General features: G+C 39.4%; 1 protein-coding gene across 1 annotated transcript; it reads left to right on the forward strand.

The window, feature by feature from the left end:
- The first annotated feature begins 9,600 nt into the window (after positions 1-9,600).
- On the forward strand, positions 9,601-21,702 carry LOC120729095 (inward rectifier potassium channel 4-like). The gene is made up of 3 exons (XM_040024535.1): positions 9,601-10,450; positions 18,260-18,438; positions 19,596-21,702. Exons 2-3 carry the CDS (start codon positions 18,347-18,349, stop codon positions 21,193-21,195), a joined length of 1,692 nt encoding a protein of 563 aa, XP_039880469.1. The 5' UTR covers positions 9,601-10,450; positions 18,260-18,346; the 3' UTR covers positions 21,196-21,702.
- Positions 21,703-27,567: the final 5,865 nt, after the last annotated feature.

Consider the following 27,567-nt stretch of genomic DNA (forward strand, 5'->3'; position numbering starts at 1 on the left):
CAGTGCTCCTGATCAGAACAACCTTCTGAACTCAACAACTTTAACCCTCTTTTTCACTGTCAGATCAACAAGGCCACACATTTTAGAAATCTATAATTGATGTTTTATTTAAAGCAGTCTAGGTGTTCGTCACGCATGCTTGAGTTTTACAGCAGCTGGACTTGCATACCTTTAGTTTAAATGCTACAGTATTTACCAACTTATTCTACTGCACCATTGCTGGCATTAGTTGACATCATCTGCTACCCTGGTGTCTTACAAATCTTTAAAAACAATGGGGCAGCAACAAGTCTAACACATGAAGCAGCTCCAAGGTTGTAATTTCTCCTTTTTCAATACTTTATCTTTTATTTTAGTCTCCCAAACCCATCTGCCATGGTGAAATAGCAAATACTTCATAAATAGCCTTAACAATAATTTACTTCACACTGTAACACATTTTAACTCTTCCCTTATGTTTAACATTCATAATTGGTGTATGAATTAATATCTCTCGCTATACTTGCATGGATACCATATTATTCATAATGAAGCAAAACAATGAATCCGTCCAATGTGTCAAAACATATTTACCAGCTGTTTATGTAAAATAATTTTTTCTGAAATCACTGTGGAGGAACTCTTCATGCTTTTGTCAAATGCACTGGAAGGTTTTCGAGCATGAACATCCTGTTTAAGGTGTTTCAAAATTCTGGACTAGGCCTCTCTAAAACCTTTGTTTTGTTCTTTATTTGTTTTTTTTCCTTTATTGAACCATTTATAGGTGTATTAGCAGAATTCATGGTTCCATCAATTACAGCAGTCATCCAGGTCCTGAAGATACAAAGCAGCCTCAGACCATCACACTACCACCACCATGTTTCACTGTTGCTATGATGTTTTTTTAGTTTTTTTTTTTAATGCTCTGTTATTTTTATGTCAGATTTAACTTGACTTAAACCTTCCAAAGAGTGAAACTTTTTCTCTTGTCAGTCCACAGAGTATAAAAGTCTTGGGGATCATCAAGATCTTTTTTTTTTTTGGCAAATGCTAGACGAACCTTTGAGTTCTTTTTGATCAGCAGTGATTTTGGCCGTACAATTCTCCCATGGATGCGATTTTTGCCCAGTCTCTTTCTAATTTTTGAATCATGAACTCTGACCTTGACCTTAAGCGAGGCCTGCAATTCTTTAGATGTTGTTCTGGGTTCTTTTTCGATCTACTGGATGAGCAGTGTTGGGGAGTAACAGAATACATGCACCGCCGTTATGTATTTAAAATACAAAATATGAGTAACAGTTACCATTCAAAAAGGTGGTATTCAGAGTACAGTTACTTTGTTGAAATAAAGGGATTACACGGCGGTCTTTTCCTGTTTCATATTTTAGGCTATGCTATCTCTATTTTTGGTAATTCCATGCCGGTGGAAACCCAAACAAAAGAGGCTCTAATGCCTGTGTCTCAATCTCGTGTCTTATAATGACGTGAAGAAATATTTTTAAAAATGATTTAATATCAAGGCAATAGGCAGAGTCTTACAGGCATTGCCCTAAAGAATGTAGCCTGATGGGTAGTGTAGTCCGTGCTGCAGGGAGGATGGACTGCTATACCCGTTATGTCCGTGAGCGCCAGGGAGGGAGAAAAAGGAGAGTCGAAAAGTACGAGCTGTCACTGACCAGAAACGGGGGCTGGAAGCATGTAAATATAATAATAACCACTGCAGCCAAAGAGAAAAGAGTGCCTGACGAGCCCAGCTGTAAGTAAGCTATTAAGACTCGACTGTACACCGTGTTCATGTTTTCCTCCGAAACAATAAGTTCTGTTGGAGCAGCCTTTCAACGCCTCTCTCTGTCTCTCGCTAGCAAAGTTGACCCAGACAACAAAGTAAAGCTAGTTTTCAGCTACGAGCCCAACACGGAACCCGATGTATTAGCCAGAGGTCCCTTTACTACGGTTCGGAGCCGCAGACCTGTTTTATATACACGTGGAATAGTTTTCTATATGTGAGATCGCCTCAAAAAGTGCAGCCTTACCTAATGTCCACCCTACTGTTACTCATTTTATATTAAGATTTAAAAATCTAGTTGGTGTTGGTATGGCGAGTAGCCTTCAGTAATAGTAATAAATCACAAAGCAATAGTACATTCATGTAGTTGTAAAAAGGAATTATAATATATTAAGTAATCCAAAGTATTCAGAATACATTACTCTCATTGAGTAACGTAACAGAATACGTTACAAAATACATTTTGGGGCTTGTATTCTGTAATCTGTAGTGGAATACATTTTAAAAGTAACCTTCCCAACACTGTGGATGAGTCATTGGTGTGTGCTTGGAGTAATTTTGGTAGGTCGGTCACTCTTCCCACTGGGAAGGTTTACTCCTGTTCCAAGTTTCTCCATTTGTTGAAGATGCCTCTTGCCACAGTTTACTGGAGACCCGAGGGCTTAGAAATGTCTCTGTTGATGTCAGGCCTGAGTGTGGAAGGTTTGTTTGATGATCTGAAACACTAGTGTGTAACAAATATGGAAAGAAATTAAGAAATCAGGAAGGGGGCAAACAGTGGGCTTGAGAAACATTGACATAACATTTACATTTGTAAGTAAGTAAATTTATACAAATTCAGACAAAGTGCTTCACGTCAAATAAAACCAACAAAAAAAGAAATAGACAATAAAATAGAGTCTAAAAAGCTTTTCGACTCCACTGAGTTCACAGATCACAGACTGGAGAGACTGAGATTTAGAGTACTTGTTTCTATTTGTACTTGTTTTCGTTTCAGTCTCATTAAATTTGTTTTGAAGTCGGATGAAAACAAAATACGCTAAACAGGGACGTGTGAATGCCTTTTTCCGCTATTAATCACAACGTTGTGTACAGATCTTATTTGGAATTTCCTTTTATAAAATGTATTCATGCACTGGGAACGATCCTGGCCGCCCTCAACCGCCTCCTGTCCCCCACCCCCCCGGCCTGCTTTTCTAAAAACATGTTGACCTGGATCGGTTCTCAAAGTGAGAAATGAGGCAGCCGCCTGCTTCTGTGTAAATTGGCTCTCGTGGCATTCGAGGGGGAGTCATCAAGCTGGGCCACAGAGACGAACAGCACTACAGAAAATAGCTCCCATCAACTGCTTATCAAACTTAAAAAGGACTAAAGAGATGAGTTATTAAAAAGGTGTTGAGGGCTTTTGGTGATAATTTCCATCGTTGACCTTCTCAATTAGGTTTGCTGTGGGAAAATGTGTGGGTGCTTTTGAAGGGAAAAAGTGATGTCTGAAACAGAGACTTGCTTGCAGCAAAACATGTCACTAAAATGAATTGATATCCCACTGCCACCTATATGGGTGCTATATCTATACACAGGTGGATCTGTTGGCAGCAGTGACAGTCTTCCCTTCACTAATTACAGGCCTTTCTGTTAGACACAGTATTTGGTATTCATAGGATGGCTGTAAGAGGATCCTCCAGCTGTTTTCAGCTTCAGGCTTTTGCACTGTAACAAACTGCTGTAAAATACCAGAAATTAAGTCCTTTAATGCACAATTTAGTGTGAAAACCACTAAATACTGTGAATGCTTAGTCCTCTAAAGAAAGAAAAATAATTAACAGCAACCTACCACACACTTTAGTGTAATACAGAGTTTTATATTTAAGCTAAAAGAATCTGTTTAAACATACTTTGATGTTTATTTTAGTTATTTTGTCTTTAGATTGTTGTGATGTGATGTCCATTTTGTGTTGATGAATGCAACTTGTCACCCTTTTTTCACGTGTGTTAGTAAGCATGAATTTGTAAGTAATGCATTTCAATAGGAAGTATATTTTGTGCACGAAGCACTATTTTGTCGAGAGAAAGCTAAGAGACATTACCATGGCAACCATGAAACCAAAGCTTAAATCTTGTGTTTTAAACAAGATTTAAGATCAAGATCATTTCTGTCCCTACCCAGGTCTTTATTAATACCCTAACTTTACATATAACATCAAAAGGCTCTTAGTGAATGCTTTGGTTGTCACAGCTTCCTGCAGTTTTTCATGTACTCGTGAACTACTAGCCCAGTAATTAGGAGGTACTAGTACGTCTTAATAAGGTCTTCAACACAAACTGGAAATGGAGAATGCTCGCTTTCAAAGTAAAAGTTGTGGGTCAGAACTGCAGGCAACATCTGCAGGGCAGAACTTTTACTTTGAAGGCAACTTGTCTCCATTTCCAGTAGGCGTCACACTTTTCACAGTTTCTCTAAAGTTTGGAGAGTAGCTGGTGAGTATTTATACACAACAGGGGCGATTTTAGCCCATTTTTAGGGGTGCTTCAGCACCCCCAAAATGAATCAAAGCACCCCCAAAGATTTCTTACTTCTCTGAAAATATTTGCTGTTTGTGTGACACATTACTAAAAATGTAAAAAGCATACAGTACTTGGTTGAGACGTAACATTTTAACAACAAAAGTACAGATCCCCCCCCTTCCAAAATGGTTTGTTCCAGCTCGCCTCTCCCCTACTCTGGCTCTAGCACCCTTGGTGCCAGAGCGATGGTGGCTGAGACATAGCAGAGCAGAGGTGTAAGTGCCTGGCTTAAAACAGGACACATTAGCTGCATTTAACCTTCAGTTACTCTCTATATTGTTAGGTAGTTATCAGACCATGACTCTTTTTAGCTGAAAAACATTACACCCAGGTAACCTGCAGTGTTGAAAACTTGTTTTCTGACAATGTTTGCTACTCTACAATCCGTCCTGCTCTGTAGTAAAATCAGCGACATTTGACTGTCCTGTTGCTCCCATTGAAGTTTATACAGCCTATTTAAAATCTAAAACTTAAAATTGTCTGTAGCCCACTGTTGTTGCCACTGTCCTGTTTGAAATGGAATGAGAGAAGCTGGTTATTTTGTCATATGTGCCGATATTAAACCCAGGAGCCACATTCAGGTAAAAGTGTAAGAACAAATGATCCGTCAATAAAGGATAATGTTGGATCAGTGTTTCAATATTTATATCTTTTATTAGATGTACATGTGATTTGGTTATATGCCTTTTGGTTGAAAGTACACTGAGAGAGGACTTTTATTAGTGATCTTAATAATATTTTTTTTCATATTAATGTAAATTTTTTTTTTTAATCTAATTGAACACAATCTATTTGTGTATGATTGTCAGTCCAAAGAGGGAGAGAGGAAAGAGGGGAACGTGAGGAGAAAGTACAAGGTCAGGAAGAACCAGGTAAGAAAACAGACCGGGAACAGTGACGTGCACAACAGAAACTGTTAAACTGCTTGAGAGAGTTGACCACCAAAAGTGATAGACAGATTTGCCAACCTCAAGGTGAGGTGACATAGGTTAAAATAAAATAAAAATATCTGCAGAGCCATAGTAGTATCTGCAGTAAAGATCTTCTCATACATAGTATACATTGTACCATAGGCAAAGTTGCCTCCATTTTTATATTTGTTTATCAATATTTTGTACATTTGTACATTTCAAGGACTCTATTTTTGGAGTGTATTTTTATATATCTGTATTGTATTATACATACACATTAAAAGTGAATCTCTGTCCAAAAAATGCACTCAGTTTACTTCTCATTTACTGTTAGCATCATTTTCCCCCAGTAATTACGGTTAGGATATGTTTTTTTTTTTTTAATTCCAATCCATTCTTCATTTGCAGCATTTAAATAACCTTTATCTGATTTGATGGTTTTGTTACATACTTTAAAAAAGTGTTTTGCTTTTCTTTCACAAATGTGGGGATTAAATTGTGTTAAAATGTACAAAACAATGATGTCATGTTTTGTGACGAGGACCCAGGCACAGAGAGACTTGATGAATTTAAGAATCTTATGATTTAATAAAGAAATTTGCAGACTTGCACAGAGATGGTAAAATTATGACGACTGATAACGGAGATGAAGACAAAAGACGATGAGGACAGGGAGGAACAGGGGTTTAAATGCACCAAGGAGACAGTCACAGGGAACTCGGGACAACTGGAGACATTTAAGGATGCAGGGACTGACAGAGCCAGGGAAGAAGTCTCATCGTGACAAGTAAAGTTTATCTTGCCTGGCTGGGCAGCTCTCTGGGTGCTCATCACCCCCAAAGCTCTGATCCTAGAATCGCCCCTGATACACAAGTCTGTCACTTCAAAAAAAAAACAAAAACAAAACTATGACCGTAGCGATAGTGAAGAAAACAATCACAGAAAGGTTTTTAATTGCTGGCTAGGCATAAACACTTTTCCCCCAGCAGCATATGGTTGCCAGATGGTCACTGTGTGTGACTTAATGTTGTCACAATGATTGTCACATAGCCAAAAACTGTGGACTAGTAAATGTTGTGTGGCTAGTGGTCATGTGTCTGCAAAACCAAAACAGAAAAAAGTAAAGTCAGCATAAAGTGACTGTAACCTGCATCTTTGTAAGGGCCACCTAGGGGCAAGGGCTGTGGTTGCAAAAGCTACCAAGCTATATATACGTATATATATATTACTTTGAGTGGATTTTCTTAATACAAACGTTTAAAAAAAATCTATAAATAAATTTAGGAGGAGAACATTTAGGAAACGTTTTATAATAATGGATTGCATTTATATAGCGCTTTTCAAGACTCTCAAAGCACTTTACAATTCCACTATTCATTCACTCTCACACACACTTGTGGAGGGAAGCTAAATTTGTGGCCACAGCTACTGACAGCTGGGACGCTGCCATATCGCGCCATCGGCCCCTCTGGCCAACAAGTAGGTGAAGTGTCTTGCCCAGGAACACAATGACCAAGCCAGACAGAGCTGGGGATCGAACCGGCAACCTTCCGGTTACAAGATGAGCTTCCCAACCCCCTGAACCACGATCGCCCCAATGACAATAAAAAATAAAAAATGACAAAAGGGGAAAATAAATATACCCCATAAATGACCCGACTCAGTCACTTGAATGTTAGTCAGGTGTATTCATGGCTGAATGGGTAAGTAGAGTAACATTCCCTTAACAGTATGATCTAAAGTGGGTAGGAGAAATGCAACACACCTTAGTGCAAGAAGAGAAGAAACTCAGAAACATAACACAAAATGTAATCAAAATCATACAAATTGCAATACATTAAATAACTTCTTCATGAGTACTTAAGTATAGTATAGCCTCCTAGATTAATTCTGGCCATTCTCAGTGCAAATTTAACAGACAAATTTTTTACAGTGTACAATAAAGATCTGTCACGTGATTATTATTATACTGCTTTCATGTGTAACCCACATTCAAATGTAAATGCCACCTTGTTTTTGATTGTGAAACTTTGTGAATCATCACACTCCTGCCTTTAATGGGCAAAACAGTAATAACAAGTTTACTTTCATTCAGACTTCTTAGAGGCAGCACACGCTGTTCCTTCGAGTTATTGTCGGCCCACTTTGTCCCTCTGTGTACTCACTTACTTGATTCTCTGACCTCTGACCTCTGTGCCTACACTACTTAGTCCTATTTCACTGCAACCCAACACCTCCTCATGCGATGTAACGCCCACCTGCTGTCTCATGACTAGAAAGTAAGGAGTTTTTAAAAATAAACCATGTGGCGAGCGCGTTTGTGTATTTATGTGCAAAAGAAAGAAGGGAAAAATAAGGTTTCCATGGAAACTAAAGAATTGTGTCTAATTGGCAATAACACTTCAAAGAGGTCTGAAATAAAAGGCCATAAAGCTGGCCTCGCGCAGTCGTTTGGAAATGAATGACAACGTACAATCAACACTGCTTGTTTTGATTTATTATTAATGCTTTATTTATTTACACAGATTGATAGTTCAATCTGTGCAGAACAAGCACAACATGGTTTTGGCCACTGTAGCAGCCCGTTCTGTCTATTTCTGGGATGGACGCTTATAAGAAACCAAAGAAGGAGAGATTATTTTGGCAGACAGGTGCTCTGTTTATTCAGCATACCCCCCACCCCCCTCACCCACACACACACATGCAAACGTGCATGTGAAAGTGCGTGAATGGACAAAATGTGATTTGTCTTAAATTTGGTGAGAAATTAAAAAAAAAAATCCTGTGGTCATAACAGCTGCAGCTCAATTTTCTTTTAAGTGTCGAGTTTAATTTATCTGCAACTTAGAGGCTTTAGATTTTTATTTCCAATTTTTCAGTTGAAGTTTCCAGGATGTTGACACAAACATTGTTATGTAACCTGTTAAACCAGATGTTAATCTCACTTGAATAACACTTAATCAAATGAAAAATACAAATGAGTTGGGAGCAGCAACAAAAGTTCCATTTTATTTAGTCTCACATAATTTATGGTGGATTCTTAGAGGAGGAAGAACTGAACCGGTGGAAGGTTTGTAGTGATTACTCTCTTCCACCACTCTTCTTGTCAAAAGACTGGTTGTTCAGTCATCAGGGTTGACAGTGCAAGCCATTTGTATCCTGCAAAAATAGACAAAAAGATGGAAGAGATTCGTTTTGTGTGTCAACTTGGTTGTAAAGCATGTGCCATTTACAGTATCCTCTTGTTGTCTACCTTTAAAGAAGCTTTAAATGATTCAAAACCAGTCAGATCCTGTGTGTCGGTGTGCTATGCCTGTAAATAGCTGAGCGTCCAGCATGTTGCTATGTATATTTTTGTTGACTACTGAAGACTTTTTATATCCACATGTGTTAATATGAGGCATCGATTGCTGACTGTAAGCTGGCATGAAGTGACAACACTGATTTGAAGAGCACGAGAACTCTGCAGAACCAAAACCTGGACATAGAGGCTATCTGCAGAGGCGAGCATGGAGAGTCCACGCACAGAGATTTAATGGCCAAAAAGTTTTGTGCAGAGACTTTGGTCCCCCTCCAGTGATAGGTGCGCTATCCACTGTGTACCCTGCATTCTTATTCTTGCTCTAGCAGCTGAGAATCCTAATGACTGCATTAAAAAAAGGAAAATTTTCACACATCCAGTAAAATAGTACACCTTTATATTTCCTCAACATAAGCTGCATTAAATTTAGTAATCTCTGATTTTTTTTAATTAAAATTTCAGACTCAAACTGATTTATGAATACATTTCAGTAAAACTCATAACATTACCATCAACCATAGCAGGATTTTCTTTTTAATATGAAACCTGATTAACATGAAGTCAGCTAAGCCAGATGTCATATGTCAAAGTAAAGCTGCAAGTCTTTTTTTTTTGTTGTCCTTTCAATAGCCAGATTGACGACTGAGACCCACACCAGTGTAACTGAAGAATACCGTGGGCTCCTCTTTGCATGTACACCACTTTGTTATATGTGATGCAGAGTAATATGACAGTCCTGCTATTAACCCTATAATGCCATCCTCTAGAGTATTAATTCAAAATCAGAATAAAGACGTGTCCTTGATTAGCAACAATGGGCTTCCTTGAAAATGGCACAATGCTACAGATGATTACAGATCAAGGTTTGCTGTGAACCTATAAATATTTCTGCACTTCTGACAATCCTGTCTGGTCTCTTCCTTTTTTTTCAGTCAGGTTATCATACCAGAAAGACATATTGAGCATAATAATACTTTCAATCAAGCAGACAAAGTGTCCTGGCAACACCAGAGCTTCTTAATATCCTAATTGGAAATAATCTCTGACAAGGTTTTTGTAATTAGAATCAATATTACACATAAAATTTGTGATTTTCTTTTCTTTTGTTTTCACTCAGGTCAAAACAGAACCTGAGCAGGACTGATTGTATGTGTTATCGTATGTATTAGCCATAGATATGTGTTCCTAATAAATAGGCAAATCAGTGTAATCATACAGAATAAATTTATCAGTTTTCCCAGTAAGAAGATGAAACTGTAGATGTTCCAAACATGCATCTAAAGTGGGGATGATTTCCACTGAAGCATTTAAGGAATATCTTTGATATTACACAAGAAAAGTCATGTTGTGTCCTTATTCCATATAAACACACACTAAAATGCTTCACAGACACTTCTTCTATTTCTACAGGATTTTGTCAGGATTACAAAAGTATTCACTGGTGTTTATCTTTTGTTTTCTTTTTTTTTTTTTTGGATGTGAGTCTCAGTATCTGCCTGAGTGGGCTAAAGTCTAAATTATACAGTCCACATCTCCACTCTCTGGGGAAAACAATAGCACATATAAATAGGATCATAATCAGAGCTCTCTCTCTCCCTCTCTCTCTCTCTCTCTCTCTCTCCCTCTCTCCCACACACTCATGCTAGCAGGGATCAGGGCAGATGCACAACCACCAGGCTGGAGCGGCTCTCATCAGCTACTATGGAGCAACAAGCCCAAGCTCAGGATGGAGGCATGTGCAAGTTTGTGCAAAACAACTCTTGGAGCGTATTCATGACATAGGTGTTTCTCTATTAAAGGGAAGCAAGGAAGAAAAAGAGGGGAGAGCGGCAGAGACTGTAAATCCACTCAAGTTTCTTTTTTTTTTTGGAGGATGAAACTACTAATTCAGTCTGCAATAACACAAAGGTGAGTGTTTAAAGCTCCATCTTTATGTTTGTTCCCCCACAGGAAAGGACTTAGTCATAAGAAGTGTTTTAAGTTTATAATGATGGAACAATGACATGTAAGCTTTTAGCCCAGCGTATTTCCTTTCCTCACCCAAGTCTAGATCTCTTTAAAAGTGCATTATATGGAGCTGCCACCTTCGTAGGCTCTGCTGCAGTTCTTCTTTCCCTGTTCTAACTAACGAATTAACTACCGAGAAAATGTAATCAATACTTAAACGAAACCCTGACGCTACTGAATAAGTCAACTGTAATAAATGTGGGCAGGGCAAACAGATAGAGGAAAAGATTTCAAAGGACTACATCATTTTCAAGGTTAGGATAGTATCCCGCTCTCACCACCCTCCTCCTCCTCCACCTCCCAGCTGTCAATTATTCCTGCAGGCTTTGGATTGATTTTCAGCACTGGACAGCTCCTGTGGCCTCAATGAAACGGACACACGTCATAGCTGCAGCTTTGTTTGAAAACTGCCCCGTCATAACTTTTGCGTGCACTGTGTGAACCATTGATCGGCTTGTTAGACCTTCTCCTGCAGGGATGGATGGAGCAGAGATGGAAACTTAATCTTATATGTTTTTAATGTTTTAATGTTTTTAATATTGAAAGTGCTGATGCCATAGTTCAGTTGTCACTCAAATACCAGCAAAATTCATTCCCTTGAGTTTCAGTCCCTGTTCATTATCAGCAGGATATCAAGTCAATCAAAGGCAAATGTTCAAGTGAAGTCAGAAGTCAGTGGTAATAAAATCAAAGTCCAGTTGCCAGTTTTTGTTTTCCTGTCAAGTCAAAGGTCTCAAGATTAATGACTAGAGTTTGGCTTCATCCACATCTCTATTACAGAGCAAAAATACAGGTGTGAGGTCATATAAACCAGTATGTTTATCTAATGCACTCTAAAGGGAAGTAAAAGTGAAGTGAGAAGAGTAATATTTTTCTGGAATGTACAAAATTGAAGCAGAAACTGAAAAGAACAGAAGTTTAAAAATAAAGATTAGATTCCACCACTGCGTGTAATTAAAATTTACAGACAGACTGTTCATTGTTCATTCTCCAAATTGAACAGTGAAAATCACAACATAGTGTCCATTATAAAAGTGCTTTTATGATACAGATTACTGATACACTGAACAACCATCCACCAACTATCACAGCAGCTGCATCCTTAGAAAGGAAACCATTCTTCCCTTTTTTTTCATTTACTTGAGCTGATTTGCCTGTGTTCATTATCGTGAGGTCCATAAAGCCATGAGTCTGGTAAGTGCAGGGACGTTTCCAGGGTTTTGCAATTGGGGTGACACACGGGGCCATGAGGAACAGGGGCAGGGGTGGGGCACAGGAAATCCAAATACTTAATGAGATTTAAAAGTAAGTGTAGAAAAACTGGGCAAGATTCTCTGCTTCATGCACAGCCTGTTGATGTTTGATGTTGCATGTCCTGTTGATGTTTTTATTTTTTTGCATGTTGGACACAGTAATTGTTTTAAAAGTGTAAAAAAAAAAGTATGTACATTTTTATTTAAGTAAAAGTTATATTCCTATATGTTTAAAAAACAAAAACAAAAAACAAAAACAAAAGTAAGAAAAAGGAGAATACCCTAATAATCTTCTGATGGGACATGATCTATTTATTAAGGTTTATGTGCATCTCTGTAAATAATCAAATTCAAGGTCTGGTTAAAAATACAAAAAAACATTCAGAAAAATTGTATTCAGAAAATTCCTTCACTTTAAGATGGTTCATAATACAGATTTTTTTATGGAACTTTCTGCACTGTACTTCAATCGCTTAATAGTGCACAAAAAGTTATACAAACAAAAATATTTTAATTAAATAAAGCAAACATACTCATTATGTTGCACATTTCAAAATCACATATATATTCTTATTGGATAATAATGAATGATTCATTGCTGTTGATCACTTTAGTGTTGGAGCTGTTGATTATTTTTTATTATCTTTACAATAAATTGTGTGAAGTAGAAAGTGCAGTATTTGGTCATACAGTGGTGCTGGGCAATGTAATACTAGCAGTATGCTAGTCCAGCAGCTGTTACCAGCACTTACTTTATCCACTGGCTTGTATATGTAGAAGACTATAATTCTTTTGTGTGTGTGTGTGTGTGTGTGTGTGTGTGTGTGTGTGTGTGTGTGTGTGTGTGTGTGTGTGTGTGTGTGTGTGTGTGTGTGCGTGTGGTCAGGTCTGCTGAGTGATCAAGATCCTATTTTTTTTTAACTTGGACAGAGTGTAGAGCCAGTGCTGTCCTCAGGGATATGTAGGTCCTTCTCACTTAAGAACATCTTGTACAGAAATACAGAAAAATAGAGGACAACAAAAAAAAAAAGTCACACCCAAAAGTGTGCCAGTTCTCTCGCACATTTCTTTATAAAAAAGCCTTTACACAGGCAGAAGGAAGAAATACAAAAACAGGGTGCAGAATACACGTGTGTGTGTGTGTGTGTGTGTGTGTGTGTGTGTGTGTGTGTGTGTGTGTGTGTGTAAATCTTCTAATTTTATGCAAATGGCATTACACTTTATAGTAACATCCTCTGATGTTATAATCTCTTCATCTTAATCTGTATTTTTTCCCACTCTTTGGCCACCTCAAGTGACCTTGCACCTGTAAACCTTTATTTCTTTGTTTCTTTCCCTATTTCTTTATCTGTGTGTTTCTTTTTTCTCATTCCCTTCTTCTCATATGATCAGATGTCAGATTACATGATCAGATTACACAAAAGGGCTTAAGCCAGGTCATAAAGCTACTGCCATCCACCTCTCGTATTGTTGTTTGGATCGAGGGATTAAGAGAAGTAGTAATCTGTTATTTGAAGAGGGCTTCCTCCATCCTCTCCTCTGCATGGGATTATTATGTTGGAATATGAAAGTTTGGCTACGTCACGCATGAGCATCCCTCTCAGAGTCTTTGACACAGTATTTAATAATAATATTAATCTTGTAGAGCTTTGTCATGCACTGTGCTGTATCCCTGTTGAGTTTCGGTGCGATTCTGTGGATGGCTCTCTCCTCTCTGTCAGTTTATCTCGTCCTGTCTCACAGGATAAATCATCATCACACAGAAACACACAGAGCACAGCAAGTCAGTCCCTTTGAGAGGAGAGATGTTCCTATGGCGACCGCTAATACACTAACTATGATCATCAATTACTGTAGCTCTCTCCCTGGACTACTGTCAGCTGGGGAAAAGGGACCAGCATGCATAAAAAACAGTAACTGACTAATGATGAGGAATAAGAAAATAGAAGAGAAAGTACAAATATCCAAAAGTGACATCGCGCTACAGTTCGTTGTTTTACTTAGAGGACACAGGAAAAGGTAGTGAGCGGGTCTGTGGTCAACTTTTCTCAACTTCGAGGGGAAGCAAACCACTGAATGACATATAGCAGTGTAATAGATGGTTACCTAGGCAACAGGGGCCTTGAATGTCCATTAGTGACAAACGGTCAGGTTCAAAGCGATACATGAGAAGTGATATGTGGACATACCTTGAGGAGACATTAATTCAGCGAAGAATTGCAGTGAATTTCAAATTGCTAGGATTATTTGAATCCACATGTACATGCTGTATATTTTATGTACATGTGGTTTAGGTTCAGGTTTTAGCACCACAGTTCAGCATTTTGACTAAAGCTGGAAGGAATTTTAAGTAGTTTGTGTCACATTTAGGCAGCCTGAAGAGACACCACACAGGAAGTGTTTCATATTCGTAGCTGATGGATGCAATTTAACATGTGTTACATGATGGTAAAGGCTCGTATTTAAAGTAAAGGGGTTGTTCAAACTACCTTATTTTATTTTTACTTATTTCGTAACTGGTGGAAACAAAAATGGGCCTGTATTTCATGATGTTTACCTCCATAGCTGTTTTGTTCGTGTTTTAGTAAGAACAAAGCCTGTTTTATGAAACTTGTAATGTTCTTTTATGTTTTTATTGTCATAGAGCAGAATATTTTTCTAACAGCCCAATAAAGTGACAGCATTTTCTGAAGCATCAGGAGTTTCGCCTGCACTCCTAGAAGGTGAACTTGATTTTGTGAAACCACTACTTCTATAATCATTAAATACATTAAATTGTATTTAACTGCGTTCACTGAAAGATGTGTCTATGGCTTTGTCAAAATGATGATCACCATGGCAACAACACTATACTGCTGTGCTGTACTATAAATACTGCAAGGTATTTCCCTTATTTTGGACACTGTGAGCGAACAGATCAGCCAACATAGGCTTCAAAGGCTTAACTACAACTACAAAAAAAAAAAAAGTTTTGTTGGGGGGCTAATAGTTTGAGAGTTATCATTTTTTTTATTTTATTATATCCATGCCCATTCATATCTTCAAACCTTGTTGTAAATTGATTTTTAATTATTTATTTATATTTTTGAGTAGTGTTGTCCGCTCTTTAAAAACTAAAATCTTCTTTATTTCTGACATTGACTAAAACTTAAAAACAAACGAAATAAAGCATAATAAACTTATAATTTTAATTTCCACCATTGTAATAAAAAGAAACAATCTTTAACCACTAAGGATAGGCAGTTCAGTTTAATCTGCTGTCGAAGAAGTCAAGAAAACAGAAGTAATAAATGGATTTTGTGAATGTGGCTGAAGCACAAATATAAGGGAGGTGGAAAGGGTGAATTTGTTTTTCAAGGTGTCCTTGGGCAAGATGTTGAACCCCAGATTAGTCCTGATGTATCCATCGGAGTAAATGTGTGCATGAAAGTAAGAAATATCCTTAAACGTATAGAATAACATGCTTCATGAATGTGGTGTGGAGTTAAAAGCATTCTGAGTGCTCGCTTAAATGTGAAAAGCACAAGGGTATATGCACTCACAGATAATTTAACTACATGTGCTTGTTCAATCCAAATATCTAATCATCCAAATACATGGCAGCAAGTCCTTGCATTTGGGTATGCAGACACGATCTAGATGCCCTGCAGAAGTTCAGCATGGTATGGTTGTGGCTGCTGTTCAAAAGAGAGAACAGCATTGGTTTCAAAAAAGAGAAAATATCTGGTGAGCGGCAGTTCTCTGGTTGAAAATGCTATGCTGATGTCAGATGTCAGAGGAGAATGGCCAGGCTGCTTTGAGCTGAAAGAAAGGTAGTAAGTTAAATAACAGTCATTAAAATCAAGGTATGCAGAAGAGCATCTCTGAACACAAAATAAATGAAACCTGAAGAAGTCTGGAAAAATGTTGCCTCGTCCAATGAGTCTTAATTTAGATTGCAGGTCAGAATTTGGTGTCAACAACATAGCTGTGTCTTGCCTTGCATCAGTAGCTCAGGCTGCTATCAATGGTGTGGGGGGAATATCTGGGACACTTTAGGCGTCTTAGTACAAACTTAGCATCGTTTAAATGGCAAAGCTTACCTAAGTATTTTTGCTGACCATGTCATTCTGTTGGCTGCTTCCAGCAGGATAACGCACCATGTCGCAAAGTTTAAATCACCTCAAACTGGTTTCTTGAAAATGGCAATGAGTTCCCTTTACTTAAATGGCCCGCTCAAACCAACAGAGCACCTCTGTGATGTGTTGGAATGAGAGATGAACGACAAATCAACAGCATTTGTGTGAAGTTATCATGTCAGTATGGCATTGTGTGTGTGTGTGTGAATGTCAGTACTAGTCAATTTACAATTTAAGATGAAATTATTGATATTTGGAAAAACTGTAAATCATCAAAAAACAAAACAAACTTTATCTTGAGAAGCGAAACAAAACTGCATGTCATGTAAAACTGCAAAGCCTAAAGAAGCAAATATAATAGCGTTATTAATGACATGTTTCTGCTGACAATTCTAAACAAAATTTAGTCAAAATATAACAAATCTACAATAAGTCAGGGCAACAAGAAAGAGTAATTTTCCCATTATAAATGCAGGCCAAACAGACCAGTCTGTGAACTGTGTCTTGCTCGCCTTAGCCAACAAATGAACTCGTTGACACTCACACGGGTCTGACCCATGTGGCATGGCATACTGCCTGACGTCTTTAAGAACTCCATAAGTAAAGGTTCCCTCCTCCAGCTGTGAGAGTTAAGATGATGTAATCATCTGCCCTATTGGGATTATCCAATAGAAGATCATCCTTTATCCAGCCACTGAGCAGCCAGTTCGTAACATCTGTCCTTGGTGTAACACGAGCGTGGAACCGTTGCATACAAGGGTTCATTACACGACATCCAATCCCATCAAAATCTGCTTGCGTGTGTGTGCTCATGTGTGTTAAAATGTGTAGCGGGGCATGTGCTTGTTATTGACGTAACGGCGATATCGAACGGAGGCTTTTAAACTACAGTTGTCAAAAGTTTTCCCAAGACAATCCATTTCTGCTCTTTCATTAATGCAGGCCTGTCGCCTAATTCACATCAGCCAAAGTGATTCATGTACAATAAAACATAAACCACTAACGCCCTGTTGTGTTGCGTGTGACTGGCCCTCTACTGGTTATGCAACCCTGTGGTTTTTGTTCATCCCGGTTCCCGGTTTGCTGACATAACCCTGTCATCAGGCCAAAACAGCGAATCAATTGTTCCTCTAACAGTAGATTACCACTGATTCATCTCTTAAAACCTTTGTCCCTTCCACAGCCTGTCTGGTTTTCCACCCCTGGTTTGGCCTGAAGGTCCCTAAGGCTAATCACTAGCAAGGACCTAATCAATGTGCTGTCATTATACAAAACTGTCTGGTCTGCTCCATGCATTAGGAAAGGCCAAAGTTTGTGAGGGATTTTTGATTGTGAATTTTTGACCTTTTTTATGGATCTATGGATGGTGGGCTGTGGGAGATTCTTGTCTTCTGTTTGTGTGTTAGCCCCCATTTGACGAGATGTCATTACTTTATTACAAATATTCACGGTCCAGTGAGAATCAGTCGTACTATCTTCAGTGTCTTTGAGATTGCTTTAGGTTGTTATTCTCCATTAAAAAGTCTAAACTAGCGAAATTGTTATTTTTAATGTTGCTGCTTTTTCAATCTTTATTTTATCACATCAGAACATATTTGTGTGGTGAATGAATATATATTCACTTGACTCCGGATCTGCCCTTATTCTTCGTGGCATGGATTTGGCTGTGAACTGAAGATGCTGGAGATTGGTTCATTGTTTAATGACCAACTATGCAGGTGTACCTAATAAAGTGTCCAGTGAGTGATAATGTAGACTGCGAGTGATAAACAGACAGGTGAAAATTATCCGAATGTTCAGTGTTAAAGAAATTCTCAGGAATTTAAATTGGTCCATTAAAATGTAATGCAGCAGTCCTCTAGATTTGCCAGAGGAATGGTGCAGAAGGTTTACAGTAAATCAACTGAATAATCTGCAATAATGTTCATGAATGTTACTGAAGAAGACAGGACTGTCCATTTTACTGCTGACAGAATTTTCTATAATGTGATGGAATGACATGGGAAGGGGCAGTGGGAATCATAATCGTGTGAATAATATCATTCTATCATTAATTATGGATTTATTGATGTGTTGTATGATGTGTAGGTGTTGTACATCAGTGCCTTTTATATATCTATATATAACGATGGAAATGATGGAGGGGAAACTGAAGATGGTTAATTCCTGGACCCTCGGGGGGCTATCATATTCCTAGGAATTCCCAGGAATGAGCTATGTTCAGTTTCCCCTCCATAAGTTGTTGCATTTTATATGCTGTGATCTACGCTCAAATTTTGATGTATTCTCATATTCTAAAAAACTTTAGCACGGCTCCTCTTTGTCCTCTACATTCACAGAAAATGCACCAAGAGAGCACAGTGCTGATAACAAACGCAAGTCACACCTGAGCTCATACTGCCTCCCTGTTCAGCAACAGTACGTTAATGGTTGGAACTACCCGCCCCAACCTACATTACTGCCCCCGCAGATACAGCCTGATGATCACCGGTGCCATGGGAGCGGTGCGGGTCAACAGGTAAGAGGCAATGGGACTGAAACTATGTCAGTGGATGCAGCTTTTAGAACATTTCTTCTTCCTTTCAATTTGGCAAAGTATGTCCATTCATTAGTAGCCTTTTAAACATAGATATATTAAAAGTAAACCACAAAATCAAAGCGTTAGATTGAAACAGATGCACAGCTTTACTCCAAGTTTTAAAAAATTGAATTACAGGATTTAACTATAGTTTAACTGAGTCTTACTAGATCACTGGGCTATCAGATTTTAGAACATTGTTTTTAGTGAGCCCCAAAACTTTCTTTATTTTTTTCCATCTACGCACTGATATTTACAACAAGTAACAAAAGATAATTACAAAAGACATCGCTGATGCCATGCAAACATGTAACTTTGGCCAAGAAACTCAGAGGCTTAATGATGCAAGGATTAGTACGGCTGCCGAATATAGATTAAAGTTGACAGCCTGTATTTATATCTGCTTTTATATAACCTAGTCATACTAATATCTGATTGACAGCTTATTAAAAACTCACGACGTGCTTCTTTATATCACTGATCTGCAAATGAGTTACTGTTTGTGAAATTCCTAAAAAAGTGTAACATTTAAAAAAGTAGTTTTAAAAAAGAAAAAAGAAAAATAATTGTACTTACTTGTTGCCATATTTCAATCCCAAGTACATAGAGCTGTTAGAGCTGCAGGTCTGTCAGGATTTGTTGAGGCAGCTTGGAGATTATTAAGATAAATATAAAGGGTTTGCTTTTGATTGGCTTATAGAAAATAATATCTTAGAAAAAAATATTATAAACACACACACACTTATATACCATACCGATAGTGAAGATGTCAACATACACATAAGGATTTATAGTTCTGAAAAAATTAGAGCTAAGCTGAAACTCAGAGAATACTAGTTACAGAGAGTACTAGTTTTCTGGACACATCAGAGAGTTTTTTAATTCCTGTCTGTGTCATGTGGGTTTATTCATATTTGTTCGAACAAATGTAATCAGTCATTATCAGTCAAAGTTAGCTTGATGCAACCATTCATACTATTGATACAGGTGGATGATAAAATCTAAAACAGCAGTTTTCATTTTAGGCTCCATAAACTACTAATTAAGAATTTAGTTTGACTCTTTTTTTTTCATTCTTTCCTTCATTTTTCTTCCAGATACAGCATCGTTTCCACAGATGAAGATGCCCTGAAGATCTCCAGCCTGGGCCTCCACAACGGACACAGTCCTCTGAGCCAGCAAACGCTATCCGGGGCCTGCATGCGAGGTGAGGAAGGAGGAGGGGGAGGAGGAGAGTGTCCCGGAAGCGATGACGGAAGAGGGGCTCTGTCTCTGAGGGTGACAAATGATCCGATTGTCCACAACAGCTGCCGAGCTTCACCTTCATGCCGCCTGGGCCTGGATCTGGGCCTCGGGCGTGTGCGCAGTCGCTTTGTGAAGAAGAACGGCCAGTGCAACGTGGTTTTCAACAACATGGAGGATAAACCACGACGATACCTGGCTGACATCTTCACCACTTGTGTGGACATACGCTGGCGCTACCTCCTGCTCATCTTCACCACCACCTTCCTTCTGTCTTGGCTGCTGTTTGGCCTGATCTTCTGGGGAGTGGCATACGCTCATGGAGACTTTGACATTCGCATCCCTGATAAGGACGGAGATGCTCGAAGTAGCGCAGAGGAAGGAAAAACCGAGTGGCGGCCATGTATTCTCCACATCCAGGGTTTCATTGGGGCATTCCTCTTCTCCATAGAGACCCAGACCACCATTGGATACGGTTTCCGGTGTGTCACCGAAGAGTGTCCGTTTGCAGTGGTGACCGTTGTGGTGCAGTCCATTGTGGGCTGCATTATTGACTCCTTCATGATAGGGACCATCATGGCAAAGATGGTGCGGCCCAAAAAGCGGGCGCAGACCTTGCTGTTCTCGCATCACGCTGTCATCGCTCTGCGAGACGGGAAGCTGTGCCTCATGTGGCGGCTGGGGAACATGCGCAAAAGCCACATTGTAGAGGCCCACGTCCGTGCTCAGCTCATAAAGCCCTACGTGACTGCAGAGGGCGAATACCTCCCCTTGGAGCAAACGGACATCGATGTCGGCTATGATGACGGACTGGATCGGCTGTTTCTGGTGTCGCCGCTGGTGGTGGTCCACGAGATCAACAAGAACAGTCCTCTGTATAACCTGAACCGCAATGACTTGCAGAAGGAGGACTTTGAGATTGTGGTCATCCTGGAGGGCATGGTGGAGGCGACAGCTATGACCACTCAGGCTCGCAGCTCCTACTTGGCTAAGGAGATCCTTTGGGGTCACCGCTTTGAGCCTGTGGTGTTTGAGAAGGGTGATCGCTACCATGTGGACTATTCCCGCTTCCATAAGACCTATGAAGTGCCATCTACACCTATTTGCAGTGCCAGGGAACTAAACCAGATGATGGGTCACAGGGGGCACTCCTCATCCTCCAGCTCGAGCTGCTCTCAGTCCCCCTCACCGTTTGCTCCGAGGGCGAGTCATCGCCTACTGGGCTCACACTCTCCCAGTGCTTTCTGCTACGAGAATGAGGTAGCTTTGTGCTGTGGGGATGATGAGGATGAGAAGGATCCAAAGGAGCAGCTGGGCGATTTAGGTTTCAAGGAGACATTTGTGGAAGAGCAGAGAGTGGAGATGTTATGTGTTCTGGACACAGAAAATCAGATCAGCCTTGACAGACTACAGCCTGCTCTACCTTTATACATCAGCAGAGAGTCAGGAGTTTAATCAATGGTAATGACTGCTCTTCCATTTATTTCCTCTCTTTGCGTGCACCCAACCAAAGTATTGAACTCTTGTAAAAAATAAAAGATGGTGAACGCAATAAAGCACACACGTGGAGGTCTTGCGAAAATACACACAGCTTTTAGTTCACATGGTTTCAGATAATGCACACTTTCAGTGTAACATCAACATCTGTCGAACCGCACAGCTCACCTGCTTTTAAACACGGTGACGAGGTAATTGTCTTCAATCATGAGTTACCCTGAACATTCAATTGCTTACTTGTCTGTTTCTGTGTGACCTGTGTTTTAGGTGCAACTAAGCTTTCTGTTATTGATTTCCATTCATTTTTGTTTTTGTAAATATGATATAGTTTTATTTTAACTTTATAATGAGTTGACATCATATGCAGATAGCTACAGGATAAAAAAAAAAAGTAAGCATGACGCAAATGCTTCAAACTTTAACACACTTGCTTTCTTTGTGTAAAAATAAATTACTTCTGCATTTTCATCTTCTGTCTTCTTGCCTGAATTCTGCTGCATTTCACATCTGATAAGTAAGCACTTCTCTCTCTTTTCTTTCGAAGTTCATCACTGTATATTCTTTAGCGCTAACAAAGCACAGATGAAATCCAGAACCACACTATACAATTCAAACCTGTGCACACGATGAACGAGCACTTTACTCTTACTTTTTTTCAACAAACACAAACACTTTGCAACTGTGTGATGTTTTGTATGAACAAAACCACCTAATAAACAGCAGTATGTACTGTTATGACTGGAACTGCCTCTCGTCAGTCTCGAAATTATTTCACATTTTCAAATAATTTTACAGCTTTCGTGTCATTTACCACTTTGATCAGTCCAATTACGACATACTTTTAGCCTTATTATGTGTTGTGATGTTACAGGTGCTTTTCTATGAGAGAATACAAATGAGGAGTTTCTAAAAAAAAATTAAAACCACTTCAAACTACTAAAAACTGAAGCATGTTTAAAGCCTAGTGCAAAAAAAAAGAAGAAAGGTTCAGTCTCTATATTTGAACCCTCAAAACAACTTTATAGGGGCTTAATAAGCTGGTGATTTGCAGTGCCTGCGTCCATCTTTTATATACAGTCTATGAAAAGGGCTCTAACAAAGGCTCTGGGTTATTTGTTGCACTCTTTTATTGTTGCTATAAACTAAACTTACATTAACCTCCTAGGACCTGGCGTCCACATATGTGGACATTACATTTTGGGTTATTTAAACCAAAATACTTAATTTTGCTCTAGAAGGGCCAGATATCCACTTATGACGACATTATCCTTCTACTGTTCTATCGAAATTTTAAACGAATATCCTCATATGTGGCTCTTATTTTTCTTAGAAGCAAAAATCAGGTAAAAAACAAAAAACAAATTGGTATTTCTTTGTTTTTACATTCATCAGGTCCCAATCAGCCCAAATATCAAAGAGAAATTAAAAATGCATGCTGTGGAAGAGTTCTGGTCTTAGGAGGTTAAGATATTTTTAGAAAGAGTATTTTACAGAGTGAAGTCAGTGGATAGCAGATTTTTTGGGGGGCTCCACAGCGACTTCTTTCACTCTCTTGGTTACCATGGAAGTAGTTATGTTGGAAGTGGGCAGGTCTTAGAAGGAAGAGATGATGCCACATTTTTGTGTGTACCAATCAGGTTTCAGAAACAGCTGACTTTTGTTCTGATGAAAATTTGGTTGCTGCTGGTGAAGTCTAGTGAATATTGTCTAAGTTTAACTTAAACTTGAGTATAAATTACTTTGATTTTATATATGTGTTTTTAGTTTAAGGAGCTGATGGATGAAGAGAGAGATGGAGGAAGGTTAGTGAACTAGGAAGGGAAGAAGAGGAGGAAGTGAGGTCAGTTATTAAGGTTGAAGAGTGGAAAAGCGCTTCGTCCAGATGACATACCTGTGCAGGTATGGAGATGTCTAGGGGAGAGAGCAGCAGACCTTTTGAGCAGATTGTTTGAAACAATCCTGGAGAGTGAGAGGATGCCTAAAGAATGAAGAAGTGTACTGATACACTGATAAGGTGGTGTGGGGGCTGTGGAAACTACAGAGGGATAGCCCTCATGAGCCTAACCAAGAAGCTAGGATAAGGAGAGAGACGAGCATCAGTGAGCAAAGGTATGGCTTCACGTCAAGAAAACGCACTGCAGATGTGATCTTAGCATAAGGAAGCAAAAGGAGTGGCAGAGACGTGTGGTGGTGTAGGACGTGGACTGTGAGACAGCGGTGAGGTGTGCAGTAGAAGTGAAGGTGAGGGTGGGATCAGGAATCTGCTTTGAGCCCCTTCTTTTTGACAGTGGCCAATGAGGTCAGGCAGGGGTCTTTGTGGACTATGATGTTTGTTGACAATATTGTAAATGGTAAATGGCCTGTATTTATATAGCGCTTTACTAGTCCCCAAAGCGCTTTACATATCCAGTCATCCACACACTGGTGATGTGTAGCCATTGTAGCCACAGCCGCCCTGGGGCGCACTGACAGAGGCGAGGCTGCCGGACACTTGCGCCACCGGGCCCTCTGATCACCACCAGTAGGCAACGGGTGAAGTGTCTTGCCCAAGGACACAACGACCGAGACTGTCCAAGCTGGGGCTCGAACCGGCAACCTTCCGATTACAAGGCGAACTCCCAACTCTTGAGCCACGATCAATATTGTGATCTGTAGTGAGGTGGTGGCACTGGAGGTGGAAGAGTTGAGGCCTACTGAGCAGGCCTGTGCTCTTTCAGTATGACACGAAGGAATAAATCTTCTGAGTCGTATACATTCTTCTAAAATTTTTACTTAAACAAAGAAATTATGCAACAAATATATTAAGTTGCTCTCATTATACTCCACTCCATTTTGCACCCATCAAAAACCGTGTGACTCCACAGACCTAACTCCTACAGATACAGTGGGGCAAAAAAGTATTTAGTCAGCCACCGATTGTGCAAGTTCCCCCACTTAAAATGATGACAGAGGTCAGTAATTTACACCAGAGGTACACTTCAATTGTGAGAGACAGAATGTGAAAAAAAAATCCATGAATTCACATGGTAGGATTTGTAAAGAATTTATTCGTAAATCAGGGTGGAAAATAAGTATTTGGTCACTTCAAACAAGGAAAATCTCTGGCTCTCACAGACCTGTAACGTCTTCTGTAAGAAGCTTTTCTGTCCCCCACTCGTTACCTGTATGAATGGCACCTGTTTGAACTCATCATCTGTATAAAAGACACCTGTCCACAGCCTCAAACAGTCAGACTCCAAACTCCGCCATGGGCAAGACCAAAGAGCTTTCGAAGGACACCAGGAAAAGTATTGTAGACCTGCACCAGACTGGGAAGAGTGAATCTACAATAGGCAAGCAGCTTGGTGTGAAAAAATCAACTGTGGGAGCAATCATCAGAAAATGGAAGACATACAAGACCACTGATAATCTCCCACGATCTGGGGCTCCACGCAAGATCTCATCCCGTGGGGTCAAAATGATCATGAGAACGGTGAGCAAAGATCCCAGAACCACACGGGGGGACCTGGTGAATGACCTGCAGAGAGCTGGGACCAAAGTAACAAAGGTCACCATCAGTAACACACTACAACGGCAGGGAATCAAATCCCGCAGTGCCAGACGTGTTCCGCTGCTGAAGCCAGTGCATGTCCAGGCCCGTCTGAAGTTTGCCAGAGAGCACATGGATGATACAGCAGAGGATTGGGAGAATGTCATGTGGTCAGATGAAACCAAAGTAGAACTTTTTGGTATAAACTCAACTCGTCGTGTTTGGAGGAAGAAGAATACTGAGTTGCATCCCAAGAACACCATACCTACTGTGAAGCATGGGGGTGGAAACATCATGCTATGGGGCTGTTTTTCTGCCAAGGGGACAGGACGACTGATCCGTGTTAAGGACAGAATGAATGGGGCCATGTATCGTGAGATTTTGAGCCAAAACCTCCTTCCATCAGTGAGAACTTTGAAGATGAAACGAGGCTGGGTCTTCCAACATGACAATGATCCAAAACACACCGCCTGGGCAACAAAGGAGTGGCTCCGTAAGAAGCATTTGAAAGTCCTGGAGTGGCCTAGCCAGTCTCCAGACCTCAACCCCATAGAAAATCTGTGGCGGGAGTTGAAAGTCCGTGTTGCTCGGCGACAGCCCCAAAACATCACTGCTCTCGAGAAGATCTGCATGGAGGAATGGGCCAAAATACCAGCTACTGTGTGTGCAAACCTGGTAAAGACCTATAGTAAACGTTTGACCTCTGTTATTGCCAACAAAGGTTATGTTACAAAGTATTGAGTTGTATTTTTGTTATTGACCAAATACTTATTTTCCACCCTGATTTACGAATAAATTCTTTACAAATCCTACCATGTGGATTCATGGATTTTTTTTTCACATTCTGTCTCTCACAGTTGAAGTGTACCTCTGGTGCAAATTACTGACCTCTGTCATCATTTTAGGTGGGGGAACTTGCACAATCGGTGGCTGACTAAATACTTTTTTGCCCCACTGTATATCATGATGTCACTAGCCAGAAAAAAACAGAACCTTGTTTACAGTTTTTGCTAAGACATGTCAGCCTAACGTTACATAAACTTGTTTTAACATTACAAATTAGTTTAGACATGGGAGATAATAATTTAGATATATATGTTATAGGCTTAGATAAAGAGATGACCTCTCAAAGTTATATTCTCACATGATAAGATCAACAGCATTAGTCTTTAATGTGAATTTCAGCACTAATCAACCAATTGCTAAGATTAAAATTTGGTCACCATCACAATGCATTATTAATGACAGGCAGCAGATAATTAATAGCCTTCTTCCAGTGAGAAAACAGAATTTCTAATACATAGTTAAACTGGTTCACGCAGACCGGAGAGGCTGCAGAGTGGTTTGTATTTATTTTTTAACAAAATAAATGGACAAAAACAATTCTCAAAAAGCAGTATTACGATTTGGGGAGTCCTGTGGACATATGTTAAGTAACAATAAGATTTATTTTGAAATAAAATACAAATGAGAAGATTAAAATGAGATTGCAAAATGGAACAACCAGATTCAGGACCAGCAACCACTGTGAGTACCAAATACCATCACTTCTGCCAAAACGTCGTCGTGTGCTCTTGATGGGGACTTAGATGCAGCTTTGCCCCTTGGGTTCACAGGCAGGCTAATTCAGTCGTGATATGAAGGGCGAACCCTCCATCAATCTCACCTACAAGACCTACATTTGGACAAGGATGAGCACTTTGCAGTGGCACACATGCAATATTTTTAATCTGGTTGTGCTTTCGTTTCACAGAGTCATAGAGAAAAGGTCAGATTTCAGCCTGACAAATCGTAGACTGGAATGAAAGGATACTTTGAAATAAAGAATAAAGACATAAAGAAACAGAAGTAGAAAAACAAAGCAAAATATATAAAGAGCATTTAAAACATCAAGAGAAACTGAAGTAAATCTGTAGGAATTTCCTTGGTTGCAGGCTCCATCATGTGGCTGAACTGTGACATTGAACAGTGATGCCATGAGCAAAGAGCTGTAATATTACTACACTGTTATTATCATGATGTTTATTAAAATGTGATTAAAAACCTTGGAGTAAACAAGTGGTTTTTCTAAAGGGTGATCACTCACAGGAATAATTTAGCACAGTGGCTTATAATCTGAGGTTCACAGGAGTCATATGAAAGACATAAGGCCCTGAAGAGGATCAGCTGGGTAGAAATGTGGGAAACATCTTGGGATTTTCAGTTTAGATTTCCCTGATTTCTGTCATGGGTAGCCAACTTGCCACTAAAACTTATTAGACCCAATATGTGCTTTTTCTCATCGGAAAAGGTGCTAAAAACTGAGAATTCTCCAGCAAAATATTAAGATTTTAAAGTGAAGACTACTTGTTGGAAGCGCTTATGTCTTATGAACACTAGTACGTGCCCACACTTGTTTGTGCTGTCGGCAAACTGCTATACTTAACAGTACTTAACCACATTGAGGAAAAAAAAGATGGATGGTAGCTGTTGTTTATATGCTAAAAATGGGTCATTTCAGCCTGTTGCTAGGTCGTCGCCAGGCATGTACATTTCAGCTTTTGTGGATATAAAGGAGATGTTATTGTCATGAAATTAAAACAACACTATTTCCTAATAAACTGCTTTAGGTTCTAAAAGGTTAAAAAAAATAGGTCATTTTATCATATTCTTGGTGGTTGCCAGGCAACCTGAAACCAATTTTTGTAGATATAAATTATAAATATATAATTATAATGCTCAACTCCTCGTGGTCTAAGAGGAGTTCATGGACAAAGAAAAAAGAAAGCAGTGACAGACAGAAATTTTCTAGAGACGTTCAA

The sequence above is a fragment of the Simochromis diagramma genome, unplaced genomic scaffold (genome assembly GCF_900408965.1).
Source record: "Simochromis diagramma unplaced genomic scaffold, fSimDia1.1 OVJJ01000302.1, whole genome shotgun sequence".
NCBI classification, from domain to species: Eukaryota; Metazoa; Chordata; class Actinopteri; order Cichliformes; family Cichlidae; genus Simochromis; species Simochromis diagramma.

Coding starts and splice junctions, on each gene's coding strand:
- LOC120729095 (XM_040024535.1), top strand. CDS start 18,347: ATGGTTGGAACTACCCGCCCCAACCTACATTACTGCCCCCGCAGATAC. Junction 18,439..19,595: donor GGAGCGGTGCGGGTCAACAG/GTAAGAGGCAAT, acceptor TTTTTCTTCCAG/ATACAGCATCGTTTCCACAG.